The sequence below is a fragment of the Heloderma suspectum genome, chromosome 9 (assembly GCF_057233095.1).
Source record: "Heloderma suspectum isolate Gila_16-S chromosome 9, 16-S_ref, whole genome shotgun sequence".
NCBI lineage: Eukaryota > Metazoa > Chordata > Lepidosauria > Squamata > Helodermatidae > Heloderma > Heloderma suspectum.
This window is the reverse complement of record NC_139466.1, coordinates 42,675,401-42,691,113: the sequence shown is the minus strand read 5'-3', so window position 1 is coordinate 42,691,113 and position 15,713 is coordinate 42,675,401. Positions and strand designations below refer to the sequence as shown.

The 15,713-nt window shown below is 45.3% G+C and overlaps 1 protein-coding gene across 4 annotated transcripts in view; it reads right to left on the bottom strand.

The window, feature by feature from the left end:
- LOC146338664 (heat shock factor protein 3-like) overlaps nucleotides 1–15,713 on the bottom strand; it is a 46,747-nt gene continuing 31,034 nt past the window's right edge. For 2 of the 4 annotated variants that reach the window (XM_084814239.1, XM_084814241.1), the window contains exons 7-13: nucleotides 15,187–15,268; nucleotides 14,798–14,937; nucleotides 13,850–14,098; nucleotides 11,981–12,086; nucleotides 9,783–9,848; nucleotides 5,804–5,870; nucleotides 1,781–3,964 (exon numbers count right to left, since the gene is read on the bottom strand). In XM_084814239.1, coding sequence (XP_084670365.1) covers nucleotides 3,630–3,964; nucleotides 5,804–5,870; nucleotides 9,783–9,848; nucleotides 11,981–12,086; nucleotides 13,850–14,098; nucleotides 14,798–14,937; nucleotides 15,187–15,268 — 1,045 coding nt within the window. In that variant the 3' untranslated portion in view covers nucleotides 1,781–3,629. Of the gene's footprint in view, nucleotides 449–1,780; nucleotides 3,965–5,751; nucleotides 5,871–9,782; nucleotides 9,849–11,980; nucleotides 12,087–13,849; nucleotides 14,099–14,797; nucleotides 14,938–15,186; nucleotides 15,269–15,713 lie in introns of those variants that run through there. The other 2 variants (XM_084814240.1, XM_084814242.1) reach the window with 2 other exon arrangements.

The following is a 15,713-nucleotide window of genomic DNA, read 5'->3' as shown; positions in this document are numbered from 1 at the left end:
GTGAGATAATAGTTCACTGCTTTTGCATGATGAACAGGTCTTTTAAGAAAGCTCCAATTGCTTGCATGTAAGGTTGCCACCTCATTTTCTTTAATAATTGTGCAATATGCCTTTCATTGGATCTGCAAGCGACGTTATCAAAAAAGCTTCACCTGTTAAATTTTTTTTGCCTGGTAGGAGGAAAAACGGTGGCGCATGGAGAGAGGTGATCAGCAGCCTACATACAGAAGCATCAATATTGCACCCACTTTCAGCATTCCAATTACCGTCTAAGGCAGAGGGCCTTATACTGTCAACAGCTGCTGCTACAGCAGTCAATGTTTTCGAAGACTGGGATCCAGCGCATGCGTAAGAAACCCAGTTTCAGTAGGCGCACACTTTTCCCATCACTGGATCTCCGAGTCAGGAAGTGGTCCAACTCTTGAAATATTGCCTGTTCCATACAGCCCTGCCAGAAAAAACAAACAAGAAAAGTGCTAGAAACATGCACTGCGCCAGCCCAATATCTGGACATTTCGCTGTCCTGGTGCAATACCGATACTCCAATTTAGTGCTGCAGGTTCTTTGTTGCTCTGACATATTTTTGTGAAATAAGGCAAAGCAATATTAGCAATGCCTTGAAGCAGCATGGGTCATGACTACCTTGGCAGTAAGAGCATCAAGCTAAAATATCCTGGTAAAATATTTGGCATTTGGCCCTGCCCCTTTTGCCTCAGTTCCGCCAGTCACTGGAATGTGACCCCCGAAATGGAATTTGGCCTTCAGGCTGGCAAGGGTTCAGCACCCCTCGCCCGTCAGAGGAGCTGAAGGAGGCTCTGTTTTAATACCGAGTATGACAAGCTCCTCATACCAGAGAGGGGCCGCAGCTATGTGGCAGAGCCTCTTCTTTGCATGCAGAAGGGCCTGCGTTCACTCCCCGACATCTTCAGTCTAAGGAACGCTGGCAGCAGGACTAGGGCGGACGACTGCCTGAGAGTGTGGAAGGGCCACTGGAGCCTTGGGAGAGTCGACTGCAGTGGGCTGGCCGGATCAACAGACTGGATCAGGAGACAGCAGCGTTGCAGGTTTATACCAAGGAGACAGAGCACGTGGTTTGCATGGGGAAGGCCCGAGGTTTGATTTCAGCACCTCCATTTATAACAGGGGTGGGCAACTTCCGGTGGGCCAATCCCCCCCCCCCCGCCCACACCCAGGGGGTCGCACCCGGCTGCTGCATTTTCTGCCAAAATTGTGTGGTGTTTTAATGGAAAATCAGTTTTTCTCCCCCAGCAACTGCACCACTGAATTTTGGCAGCAAATTTGGCAATCTGTTGGCAGGGCAGTGGGGGCCGCAAAATTGCTCAGGGGGAGGCCTGTGTTGCCTGCCCCTGACTGAGCCACTACCAGTCAAAGTGGGCAGCTCCGGACGAGATGGGCCACTGCTCCACGTTAGTCTATACAACAGTATTCCAGATCAGGGTAAAGCCAGAGGGGCTGCCTGTAGAGGGGTTTCAATCACAGCAGAGGAGGCCTTGAAGCGTCTGCCAGTCGTCTATTACGGCCCACTCTCCCAGATCCCATCTCAAGACCACTGTAGGACAAGCACTGTGATGCAATGGCCACTGGTGCCTTTGACCGTGGAGAGGTTTGCTCACATCTCCATGTCCTCTGGACATTCTGGAACGTTTTACTGTAATGGCGCCACACCCTGACATGCCTTGAGAGGCTGAGGCAAGAGCCCTTGCAGCTGACCCTATCAGCTTGTTTGCCTTGGTCTGATGACAGAGAAACACAAAGACTTGCTGGTCTCATACGCCTGGAATTTAATTGCTTGTGCAAGTTCTTTCTGCTTACTAGTTGTGTTGACAACCGGCTTATACTGGTGACAAAGAGGTTACAAAATCTCACATTACAAATAAAAATGACAGGGGGAAATTGCCCCCAGACATGAAGTGCTTAAATATGGATTGACTCAACTGACCAAACAAGCATAAAAGAATGGCAGAAATACAAAACCTAGGATGAGCATTGTAATTTAGTTGGCTTGAGTTTTGACTTGTGAATTTAAATTGTATAATCATATGGATTCTTAATCCATGAAGTCAATTAGGAAAAATGCAGGCAGAATTGATTTGTCTTTTCCCCATAAAGGAGAAGAGGAAGAAGCAGGAGGGGCCTTTGTAAGCCAAAAGGTGGAAGTGAGAAACATGACTGAAAACTAAGTTTAGGATTTGGAAAAAAAACAACTTGTTTTGCAGAACTTCTGTTCTTCATGGCCAGATTTTCAAAGGGTGTAAAATGAATCTGACCTTATGTTGGCTAAAGGCCAGCTAGCCAATTTTTTGGCATTTGAGGCAAGCTTCTGATAACAAAAAATATTTCTATTTTGATGGCAATTTTTGAAGACCTCATAATTGCTATGCACCTTGCAGGACAGAGCTCGTCAGCAGGCCTACATTACCTCCACACAGTGCTCTTCAACAACATGTTCCTGCATTGGATGACACACACTTAAAACATCATGGGTCAAATCCATCTCTGGCACAAAGAAAAGAGAATTTGATCCTGCCAAGAGCAACAGCTGGCTTTGTCTGTCATAGGAGCAGAGTGTAGTCAGTGATTGACTAAAGTGCCACCATTTACAGATTAAAAAAGCAACACGCCAAATAGTTTTATGACACCGATTTCTACTCGAGGGGTGAAAAACCTAAAGTCCTCTGACTTTGAACCTTGTAAAGAGGTCTGGGAGCAAACAAGCATCACATAACAGCCTTCCGAAATGCACCACCCAGAGATACTGAGATCGGACAGGTCACTGGAATCCCCAAGCTTTTGGCCCAACAGTTGTAGGTAGGGGACACTGAGCCACAAGAATAAAGGTAATCTTTGATTTCGTCTCTTTTAAATGTCTCCACCAATTTACTAAGGATTAGTGAACTTTAAAAGCCACATCAGGAGGAAGAGGAGTTTGGCATGCAATGTGCATGAGAAACCAGCTTTTTGTAAAGTATCTGAATATCCAGCATTGTGTCCACATACTGGTGTCATTTTAAATGGATGAGTTAAAAATACATTGTTTTCCATAGGAAACAGAAATTGCTTACATTGATATCTAGAGGCAAATCGAAGAATACATAGAACACGGTGTAGCCAAAGACAAAACCAGAACAGTGGCTACTGTGGCAAGAGAGGGGAGAAAAAAACCTTTGCATTTTTATATTAAAAAAACCAATAATAAACTAATTCCAACAGAGTGCAAGCCACCTCTTAAGCAAAATTTCAGAAGAAAAAAAATGCAGTTTTGCAGTACTGGATATCATGAGACTATATAGCTTAAAACCAATGTATTAATATGCAAACTTTACATGAGATACAAACAGTTGCCCTGTTGATAGAATACTTGTATATAAAATAATTTAAAAGCAGTGAAGTTTGCTCTTATCTGCCTTTAAAAAAAAAAATCAGTGCAGCGCAGCTCTGGCCATGCAGCTGCCTTCCTCAAACTGCACTATTTTGGTAAAAATAAGCTTCCCTCGTCCATGTAGGATATTAGACTGCAGAAACAGAGAGAAAGCAGGGTGCCCATCAGCCTTCCATTCCGAGTCTTTTTACAGCTAGGAAGCCATTTCCTGCATGTCTTTGTATGTGGTTTAAGATGTGGTTTCTATTTCCGAGGCCTCTTCTATGAAATTTGCAACTGGGCTGAGAAGCAGGAGAGGGAAGAGTTTATATTCCCCATTTGTGTCTTCTGAGAGAAGGTGTTGATCCAGGGACTCAAAGGTGAGGGTACCATCAGCCTGGTTTTCTGTGTCCAGGACCTGCTGAGGTGATTCGCTGCTGAAAGGAAGAGGAATGGAAGGCTGGTTCTCCAATGAAGCCAGGAGTACATCTTTGGCATCTCCTGTCTTGCATGCACCTTCGTTGGAAGGAGGCTCTTCGAAGAGGGAAAGCAAAGGGTTCCCCCTATACTGTATCAGTTGCATGTCTGTGGGGAAAAATCCATCCGTTAACAAACAGTACGGCTAAACGCTGGTTCACATGTGTACTCCTCAAGGGATGAACAAGCAACATGAACGATTTATTATTGCAAGTCTAACTGGATAACTGATACAATACCATCAGGCAGAACTTTTGTGTTGCCTCAAATATAACTAACAAACCAAGTGATGTGTGTGGGCGTACCAGAACAGAAGCGATCTTGCTTCATGGATCTTTGCAATAGGAACAGAAAAAGAAACACCTCACGCTGCATGCAGGAGATTTTACCTGGCCAACCCAGAATTATTTTAACGCAAAGAGGGGTTTTTAAAATTTCATTTTTACCCTGCTTTTCTACAAATGCATTCAAAGCAGCATACAGAAAGAGTCCATTTAAAACCACAAGAATAAAGTCAGACTAAAACCAACGTAACAATTAATGCAGCGGAGAAACTTAAGCACCAAATACCTAGCTAAATAAGGATCCAAAACCCATCCAGAAATGGGGGGGGGGGGGCGTTACTGGACATCCCAGAAGGAACTCCAGAATCGCAATGCCACCGCCAAGACGGCCCTGTCACTGAAGCCTGTCAGCTGAATGTCCAGTGGGGACAGGCCACACAGCAGGGCCTCTGAAGCTGATCCGAAGGCTTGGGCAGGTTCGCAAGGGGGACAGCAATCCCTACGGTTAGCTGGCCCCAGGCTGATAAGAGCTTCAAAGAATGTTAGCGCTTTAAATGAAGCCCAGAAACCCATCCGTAACCAGTGTATTTGATATGAGATCGCCACACACCGCCAACCTTCTGGCATTCACACTCCGCAGCAAGAGTAGTTTCGGAGCTACCTTCAAAAGCCACTCCCGCAGAGAGCATTGCGGCCGTCTGGCCTGGAAGGAACTGAGGAGTGTGTGACTGAGGCCAGATCTGATTTCTCTAGGTATGGTTGCAACAGGATCACCTTTCATTAAACAGACACACCCTCTGTGCCTTTTCTGTCAGCATTTCGCTCCCCTGCACTCCATGCTGACTGGAGAACAAAGCTTAGTAAGAGAAGCCTCTGGAAGAGGGAACACTGCATTCAGAGTGTTGCACTTTCCCAGCCATCTACAGATAATGGCAAGGTCCAAATTAGCAGCTAAGCCCAGGAGTATCATAAAGCCAACTCCTGGAGCATTTGACTTTGCTCCTCTACATCAGAGGTGGGCAGGAGGTAGATCTCCAGATATTCTGGACTTCAACTCCCAGCACGCCTGATCACTGGCCATGCTGGCAGGGGCTTCTGGGAGTTGAAGTCCAAAACAACTGGAGATCTACCTCCTGCCCTGCCCTAAATTCAGTAGAAAGTTAATGGGGTTGAATTGAGAAATGGATGTATAATTTTAGACAGCAATGACATCCTTTCAGATTTGGTGAGAAGCAAGGTTCTCAGCAACGTTTAGAGGCCCACTCATATGTACTCAAGATAAGATTAAACCAATCAACCAACCCCAAAGCATTTAAGAACATATGAAGTTACTTTTTATACTGGAGAAGACTGCTATATTGATCATGGACAACACTTCTTTTCCTTTTTTTAGGCCAAGGGATTTGTGGCTTTGGCAAGCATCCCTAATGCATAGACCCATTATATTAATTATATTGACAACAACAGTCACTCAGTGTGTAAAAACTGACATGCCAACCAGAGATACAGGTACTAGTGGTGTGAAATACAAAGGCAGAGGAAGGCTGTCCTCCCCAAAGGGCTCCACTGCTGACGCACTCAAGCTCAGCTTTTCCAGACGGCATCAGCTACCTGTGAATGAATCAGGTTTCCAAAGCAATTCACAATTGTCCCAGCAGCTCACCATTCTTCCCTGACGTTTCTCGCTCATTCATCCCAATTGTGTCTATGCTTTCTGGCAAATCCTCTGTCTAGAGAGAAGTGAACATATAGGAAAACACACTTAAAAGGCTTTTTAAAATCATCTCCTTTGTTCTTTAATAAATATTTGTATAAATTCACTGTGCAGAGCAATACACAGTAAGAATGAACACTTAAACCCGTTCCCTTTGAAATCAATGGGACTCGATAGTGCTTAACTTTGGCTAGATTATGCCCAAAATATTCATAATAAAACACGATTTGTGCATACCCCAACAATTAATAAATCTAAAGTGCAATGCAACAAGTGCATTGTTGAATCGTGTTTACTCTTCTTTATACAATCAATCGGTTTGACTGCAGAGGGATATTCGTGCATTTTCGCTTTTGCCGTCTTTGATTGCCAGCACTCCACGTAGTTTCTGGTATTCCACACAGAGCACTCTTGCATGCACGTGCTGGCTGGGGGATGTTGGGAACTGTAGTCCAACACATCTGGAGAGCACCAGGTTTGGGAAGGCTGGCATTTGCCAATAATTGCCAAAAACCCAATTAGGTTTCTGATGTTTTCTATGCGTATCAGCTAAAATATCAAATGGTCTAAAAGTAACTTCAGTACCTGCTATCCTGCTGATTTTGCATTGCTGTAGTGTGGTATATAAATCTTTTAATAAATTCTATTAAGCTTAATACCTTACATATCTAATAGAACCCTTTCTCCAAGGAGTTCATGCCGTCCCCTTCTACCCTCAAAACAAACCTGGTGTGGCAGGTCAGGCGGAGAGATGGCGACTGCCCTGAAGTTACCCAGCAAGTGGAGAAGTGAACCAGGATCTGCCTAGCATTCTATCCACTACACCACACTGCCTTTAGATTTTAAGGCAAATCCACTCTGGATGACAGAAATATTGTCCTTCCTTTTAACATGCTCAACAAGTAGGGCAGTAAGTGTTTGTGGGATGTTAAAAGCCAAGACAGCAGTGATTTGAGAGTGTCAGACTAGGAGACCTGAGTTCAAATCCCCACTCATGAAGCTCGCTGAGTGACCTTAGGGTAGCCACTCACTCTCAGCCTAATCTCTCTCCCAGGGCTCTTGTGGGGATAAAGTGGGGGGCAGGAGAGAGACACCCTGCCCATCCTGAGCTCCTTGGAGGAGGGCAGGATATAATTAAAAAAACATAAACCAATTGAGATAGGTTGAGCAGTATTACTGGTATTAGGACAAGGGGCAATTTCCCTAACCCCACCCTGCTATATATTAGTCCTCTGTCTGCTCCATTGCAACCTGTAGCCCTTGCTCACAATGCTTCCATTGCCCAATGCAAGCCTAATGGCGTCTCTAGAGAGCAAGAATGGACACAGCTTGCAGAGCACAAGCTCTCACAACAAAACCAGAGCATGCTTCCCGCTCAGCTGACCACACTGTGTTTTGGGAGACAGACTTCCCCATCCCACTTCACAGCTCTCCCTGGGAAACCTGCTGTGTTCTTCCAACAGGTCAACACTCACAAAGCCAAGGTCACTGGAGGAAGCTGCCAGAGTTTTAGCAGAATCCAAACCATCTTGGAAAAGGAGCTTATTTTAAAAGAAAAGAAATGAACAAACTTTCTTCTAAAAACTGGGTCTACAGGAGAATTCAGCTTTGGCAGAGGCCTTTTGTAACAGTAATTTCAAACTGTCTTGAAATCCGCAAACTCTTCCTCCCCCACTTAAGAGGCTGCTATGGGCAGTGGGCTTGGAAAACAAGAGTTTTCTTTCACATCATTGCAATTGGTATTTATTGCTCCTCGAGTATTTTTAGGAGTCTTCATTCTCCCCTCCTACTCCCACAAAATATTTGCAGCCACCTTATTATCCCAATTCTTTAAAACAGAAGTTTAGCAGTTACTGGTAGCAAAGAAAAATCTGAGAGGCTTAAAGAATTGGATCCCATCAAATATTCTTTGAGCAACAGAAGAGAAGTCAGGAGTTCAAGAAACATGATGTAGTTTTGGAGTGTTTTTAAAGCAGCGATAATGGTGTAGAACTCCCTCTCATGGCTAGCCTTGAACTTGTCACGGATTACCCCAGACCAACAGGTGTCATAAGAAGTTGGGCAAAATCTCAGGGGCAGTGGGAGGAAACTCCTCCCTCAGAATGTAGCTGGCTTTAGACACACATCCGTAGCAGACCCAGGTTCCCCTCTCCTTAACAGCTCATGACACAATGTCCACTCTAGTGTGGGGTACTAGAAAATTCAGCACTCCCACCAAACCACATAGGCTCTATGATTCACAGAAAAAGAAAACAAACTGAATATACTTCAAATGAAGAATCACGTGATGTAATGAATAATAAGTGCTGGACCATGCCATGAAATCTCTGAGTCTGAATCTATGCTCAGCTACGAAACTCAATGAGGAGCTTGGAGTTACTACCCGGAGCATTTGGAGGAAAGATCAATACATGCATTCAAGAAGCTGAAGTGCTGCAGTTGGTAGGCTCAGTGCCAAGTGTGCAAAATTCGCCAGGAGGTGCAATAGCCTGGATCCTGCTTTTGACAGCGCCCCACCATCTCCTGGCACCAGCTAAGCTCAGAGGGAAGGCGCTCCTGGCCAAAGTAAAGAGCTATCTTTCATCTGCATGTGAACTATCTAGTTTGCCAACCAGGCTTCAGGCACTAAAGTAAACTGTCCAAAGAAAGCCGTTTAGCCTTTAAGAAGGAACGAAGCCATTCTGGGTGGCAGGGTTGTGATGACTCTACCCGCAGGCAAAGAGGGGAAACATCCAAGGGCTCCTAGGGGACGAGCTCTCAGACCTTCACCAGAGGCGAGGAATCTCCCTCAGCCCCCCTGCCCGGACTGCATTTTCTCAGGGGCAATATTTTGGGGGCCACATGCCAGCAGGGGACAGGGACAGGGCTACCCCAGCTTTCTTTTTCTCTTAAGATCATTACCACCACCACTCTTTCTCTCTTCAGAATGCTGAGAGGAAGATCTTAAGACTGAGTGAGCATGGGGTGGTGAAGTTCTTAAGTTAAGATCACCACCCCACGCTCACACTTCCCCGCCTTCCCTGCCTCCCATACACACACACACACACACACACACACACACACACACACTTCTGTTTGGCTGCTGGGCAGGGGAACAGGCATCTTTCCCCCCATCCAGCACAGAAACGCAGCAGGTTGCCATTCAGTCATTCTGTTCTCCCAGCAGCAGCTCACGTGGCTTCTCGGGAGCGAAAAAGTTTTCCCTTTCTCCCCACCCAGCACAGCAGTACAGCAAGCTACCTCCGTCTCCATGCTTTTCAGGAAGCTTGCTTGGGCTGCAGCAGGTATCTAGGGGGCAGGAGGGGGTGAGGCCACAGAAAAGGAGCTGTGGGTCAGAGTGAAACCCACTGTAGACCAGTGGTTCCCCACTCCAGCTGTTCACAATCCCTGACAACTGATCAAATTCAAGAACGGCATTCCCTAATTGCAGACAACAATTCTTTCACAAATTGGGCTTTAATGTTCACATGACATTAAGCATTTAGACCACTTCTAAACAAGTTCAAAATCAGTTCAGCTACTGTAACTCTCCCAAAGTGCTCACAAGGGAGGGTACTAACAATGCCATGCAAACTACAGATCTTTGGGTTTCTTGATTGGGAGCCATGACAGTTAAACAGGGTTATGTGTAGTTAACCATGTAAGGTAGACAGGCCCTGTGGGTGAAGGGACTGGAACTCCCAGTGTGGAATTGCATTTGCAGCACTCTGCCTCTCCCACACACACACACTTTTCCTGCTGCTCTGTTTCTATGGCAAAGACACTAGGACTATGCAACTCAGCACTGCACAGCTTTATCCAGTTAGTTTCTCTGCTCACAAAGAAATTATCATCATGACTTTGAACTCAAAGCCAGCTCCCCACAGCACTGGCCAACTACTGGATCTTGCCCTCTTTTCCAGTGGGTAAAGAAGCCCTCATCACTTACATTTTCCAAACTGGGTGGCATGTCTGACAAGTTCACATCCATTACAGGAAGCTCAGGATTGAAGGTCTGAAAGAAAAAAAACAAGAAATCATGAGATATATTATCAAATAAGTAGCAATAATTGATCTGTTTGTTGATTACAACTGTTTTGATCGTTTAAAAGGAAGTGCCCCTAATCAGGCAATTTATTTTTAATATTTTTAATATGCGTACTTATAATATGTAGAGAGCAGGTGCCATCTTAGAAAAGGCATTTCTCCCCGCACCTCCACAGCTTTCTTACATGTGAAGAAATATCTCTTCTTCAATGCCATCTGCTATCACACATGAAGCTGTCATCTAACAAGGAAAATATGCCTGCCTTTTAAAAACTATAGTTTTACTCCATGGATTAATCACTTCTATGTAAACCAGACAACTGACCACAATGCCTTTAATCCAATTCCAGTCCTGTAAATACCTATTCTACTTTGATACATATCTACGGGAATGTGAGCGGGTCTTGCAGCAAAGGCACCTCAAAACCACCTTGGTCCATGGACTCCATCAGAGACAGAGCAGCTAGACATAAGCTGTAACTCAAAAGTTTAATAAGAAGGACTCTCCTAGTTACAACACTGGCAGTCTCCAAACAGAACACAGAGCAACTGGGGAACAGCTCATTCATTAGCAGAATTCTCTCCACCTTCACCTACGGCAAGGACTGACAACAGGCTGCTAAATAATCCCCCCACGGTTTGTCTATGCCAAACGTGTGAGGAGAAATGGTGCCCAAAGCTGTTACATCCGGAGAAGGATTTAACCTTTCCTCTGAGAAAACACTGACTCCTCCAGCCTTGGGCAACTATTCTACAGAAGCCTTGTGGAGCTTGCTCGTAAAAGGGCAGTGTAGGAAGAGGGACAGGTCTCTTCTCTCCCCAGTAAGCCAAGTGACTTCCAACAGCCATACAGAGGAGTGGAGGCTGGTGTTCCCATGTAAAAAAAATCGTCCCTCCCTCCCTCCTGCCTTGCCTCTCTCCCTCCTGCTGCCTGGGTCTCAGTTTGTCTCCCCATCTCTTCTCCACCTCCCCTCTGCTTATCTCCTTTCCCCCCTTTTTATCCAGTGGTGGCCGACTTTTCCTCCTATCATCCTCTTCACCCCCTCCCTCTTCCAGGTGGACCCCATCACGGCGATTCACACGAGCCTCACGTGTGGGCCAGCTCATGCTCCTATTCATTTGCGCCGCCGCCTGCAGCTGCCCTAGCATAGCCAGTCTCAATGAGCCCAGTGTCCAGTAGGCCGCAGGGCACCCTGGCAATGAAGTGCTGGGTCTGATGGGTGCCGGGTGAGAGGCGGCAAGCCCCTGCCAATCCTTCACAGTGAGCCAGCGTGGTGTAGTGGTGAGAGTGCTGGACTGGAAATGGGGAGACCCGGGTTCTAGTCCCCACTCAGCCATGAAGCTCACTGGGTGACTTTGGGCCAGGCACCGGCTCTCCGCCTAACCTACCCCACAGAGCTGTTGTGAGGATAAAATGGAGAGGAGGAGGTCCATGTAAGCCACCTTGAGTAAGAGGAAGAAAGATGGGATATAAGTGCAATAAATTAATATTTCACACACAATTAAAGCAGGATCCAACGATAAAGAGCATAAACTTCAGTCATATGATATACCTTCTTGGGTATACAGTTAACTAGTTGAATAAGGAGATCCTTTTTTATTTATACAAGCTTTCTGGGTTTGTATTCTTGATAACAGAAGCTCTGTGAAGATATTTCTCCAACTGCATCTAGAATTTGGTTTCAGCTGATCAAACCCATCCACCTGATACTCATACAATGGACGTCATGTTAGCATGGGAACTACCAAGCCCATCACACGTACACCCTACGTGCGCAACACAGACACCACAAAATCAAGGTGTACAAATCCCTCAGCTACCGTCTATCTGTAAAGGACTCTATAAACATGTATGCCCCTATGCAAATATGAAGATCAGCATGCAGATTTCAGGCAGAGACTTAGTATGCCAGAATGATCCAAATCAAATCCTAACCCATGGGGGGCGGCTTTTGTCCTCTGGGAGCCTTGGCTATTGGGCGGTACAGTAAACACATAAATAAATAATATACAAATACAATAATGTTATGACCACTGTTCGTATCTGAGAGAGATGTGCGCATATACCTCTAAGAAACTGCCATGAAAAAATGAACTCACGTCACTAAGCGTGTCCGAGGAATAATTAAATTTCTTTCCAGACAGCATTGCTTGGAGCTCCTCAAGGCTTGCATCAATACAGTTCAAGAAGTCTTGAATCTCCTCCCTATAAAAGAAAGGAGAAAACATAAAGAAAAATGCTAGAGACAGTTACCACATTCTTGGGAGAAGTAACAGGAGACAAGAAACCCCACCAGAATTTGAAGTAACAGGGAACATTTTATGTATAGGGTTTATACCCCACCTCTCATTGCAAACAGCCTCAGTAAGACACAGTATGAAAACAATAAAATAAATGCTGAAAATAAAAATAAATAAGATCAAACAAAGACATCAGCAGATCTTAAAACCATCAAAGGAACTCAAAAACCACCAGAAGCAGGAGAGAACAGGAGAGATTTTGCCTCGTGCCAAAATAATAACAAAGATGGCACCAGGCAGACCTGTCGACAGAGAGAGTACAGGAGAGGCTTGTGGTATCTTTAAGAGAAGTTTCAAAGAAGAAAGAAACTATCCAAGATAGTTGGATAGATGGACAGAGCTGTCGGGGATGCTCTGACCTGGATTCCTGCATTGAGCAGGGGGTTGGACTTGATGGCCTTGCAAGCCCCTTCCAACCCTACTATTCTATGATTCAAGACAAACGCGTGCCTTCTGCGCATTTCATGTGTTTCTGTTAGCCAAGGCTTGGCCTGCTGTGGCACCTGAATGTGTTAATGTTTTTTTGTTCTAAATGCCTTCAAGGCCTTGTTTAAAGGCTGGAGATACATAGAGAAGGGGCCTTCTCAGTCAAGCCTCTTTCTTCTGCTCGACATGAACCTTTGTGCCCCCGGCCCCTTTCTCAGCAAAACCCGCCCATTATTTGGGGAAAGCACAGAGCAGTCGGAGCAGGCGCTGTAGGTGCAGTGGCCATGGCAGCGGCACAGAGGAGCTCATTTTATTGACCTGGCACAATTTTTAAGGAGTATCTCGAGACCCACTCCCACCAGGTCTGGCCAAAAAGGACAGGCATTTAGCCATCTTGGATCATTTCACGGAAATGAAAGCTGGCATGGACTAAGAACCCCACGCATCTCGCTTGCATCCCCTTGATAAAAGATTCTGGCAAGCATGACACAGTATAAGCACAGGACTGGTGCAGTAGAGAGCATCTTTTTTATGGGAAGAGCCATAGCTCAGTGGTTGCACACAGGCTTTGGATGCCGAAGGTCCCAGGAATCTCCACTTAAAAGACTTCCAGGCAACGAAGCTTGAAGTCTTGTCAAGTATACTGGACTAGGTAGACTTTAATATAATCCAAGCAAGAAACTCCTGATGTTCTTAAGCATAGTGCTTACGCAGGATCACTGAACACAGATTGGTTACACTGTAAAAGGACCCCAAGTATGCATCCCTGTACATTTAACACACTGGTGGAACAAGGATATCCTAGCTGGAAGGGGGCAGGGTGGACCATGAAAGAATGACGTCAACTCACCCTGTATTAACCTATCAGACATGAAACGCTGGATGTGCCTAGAGGTAAACCCAACACAACATTGCCCTTCAATCCAGAATATGGAGGAGACACATCTGAGGACTTCTAGGAAGTCTGGCAACACATTTGCAGCTCCTATTAGTAAAAGCAAGGTGGGGACAAGATAAAGAGGGGGGCCATGACTGAAGGAAGGAGTGGCTCTCTCGTGTCAAGAGACTATAGAGACTGAGAATAGAGACGGCCGGGGGTGGGGAGGGAGAGAGCTTCTCATTAACAATGAGTTTGTATCTGGGCAAGAAATGTTTTCCTCATCTAAGGAAGTTACTGCTGAATGTGTAATTTAATGCCGTTATGGCCTGACCCAGGCTGTGCCTATGTGAAAGCAGACGCACCTCTCAAGCAAAGAATCACTCTGTGCCACTGCTTGGTTTTCATTCAAGATCGAGTCTATCACCGCTGCGGGGTCTTCATTAGCACTGACTGGTGCAGAATGCAACTCCACGGCATTTGGCTGCACTGCACTGGTCTTGCATGGAGCATCCACGAGCTGAACTAGGCAGTCGCTTCCTGGGAGCTCCAGTTCTGAAGTCCGCAGCGTTTCGCAGGGAGGAATATCTTCTCTTGTGGGTGCCTGGGCCTCCCTGAAAAACACGGGCCATGGACAGGTTGAGAATACAGGTCCTTCTATGCTTTTTAGTATATAATGCAGTGAAACCAAAACATCGCCGATTCTTTTGGAGATTTTATTTTAAAAGTTCATTAAAAAATAGCCCCATAACCAAACCACAAAGTAAGTGCCATCTAAGACTAATGGTCCAGCTAGCTCAACAAATACCCTATGGGAAGTTTACAAGCATGGTGAAGCACAGAGGAATTATGGGAGTTGCAGTCCAAGATGTCCAGAGGGCACCAGCTTGGGGAAGACTGGAATACACAGTACTGGGCAAACGATTGTTACATATGCCTCACAACCCTCAGCCTACACTGCCCCCCTGCGAGCCAAAGTGCCCAAATTGCCCAAGACTTTCTTCTCCAAGAAAAATCCATCTAGTCTATCCCCCAATTTTGTAATTGCTCTTCTCCTTATAGTCACCAGCGCTATCAGTTCCTTTTAAGGTGGAGACCACTAGAACCTGAACAAATATCTTGTAAAATGAAAGTGCACCAATTCACATCATGGCATTCTTGTGCTTGCAAATAGCACCACTGCAGGCAAAACAAAAAGATGTCATGCCGCTTTCAGCATGTGAATCACTCACTGAGAAACAGCAAATCTGCCCGAGTACAGACAAGCACAATCTAGGATCTGAGTGAAAACATTTTCATTTCTGCATCCTCACCGATTCCCACTGCTCGTGTGTACCAGGGCCAGCAGCTTCTCTGTGCCACCCTCCTCTTCCTCCTCCTCCTCCTGAGCATCTGTGATGTCACGAATTATAAGAGAGTCTTCACAGTCTGGACTGTGCTCTGAGATAGCCGCCTAATGACACAAAAGCACCAGTGATGGTCTCCGTTCTTTATTACGTTTTTCATTTTCATGATTTTCATCTTAATAAAAGTGGCACCGATTTCTATTACTGGGTCAGCGGAAGGTATGGCAATATCTACTAGTTCGGACAAAAGTAATTAATCTCAGTGGGAAAGAAAGCATCACATCTGACTAAAATATTAACTGGTACGAGATTAATTATGGCTATCATACCCAAAGGAAAAACCAAAGAAACCTTACCGCTTCACAATCCTCCACAGGAATGCGAACGTATGGACGGCTGTATTTTGAAGGTGAGGCACCTGAAGCCTCAGTCAAAGGTCTGTGGGGGGAGAACACACAAATAGCCAGACTCTTATGGCATGCTTAAAAGGAAATGATGGATCAAAAGATTATATCCACAGATTGTTGCATACAATGACCTTCATGTGGGGTTCAACAATTCACCTCTATGTAAGAAGACCATAACATCTTAGGTGATCCTTGGTTGTGTTTACTTCTGGAAAAAATGAGGTAGCAGAAGCCAGATATACAGATTAACTAGTCTAAATACCACATCTCTCTGATTTTTAGCCTCTGTTTTACAGGATGAGAAGTTCATAGAGGGATTCCCAGCTCCCTTTAAGCTTACTTTTTTAAATAACCACAGAACAAATTATGATTGTATGTTGTTAAACAATGACAGTGAAGAAAGCGAGGGTATGTATAAATCCTAACTATATAAATATCCTAACTGGAAATGGTTCATCTGGATGGTGGCCCTACCC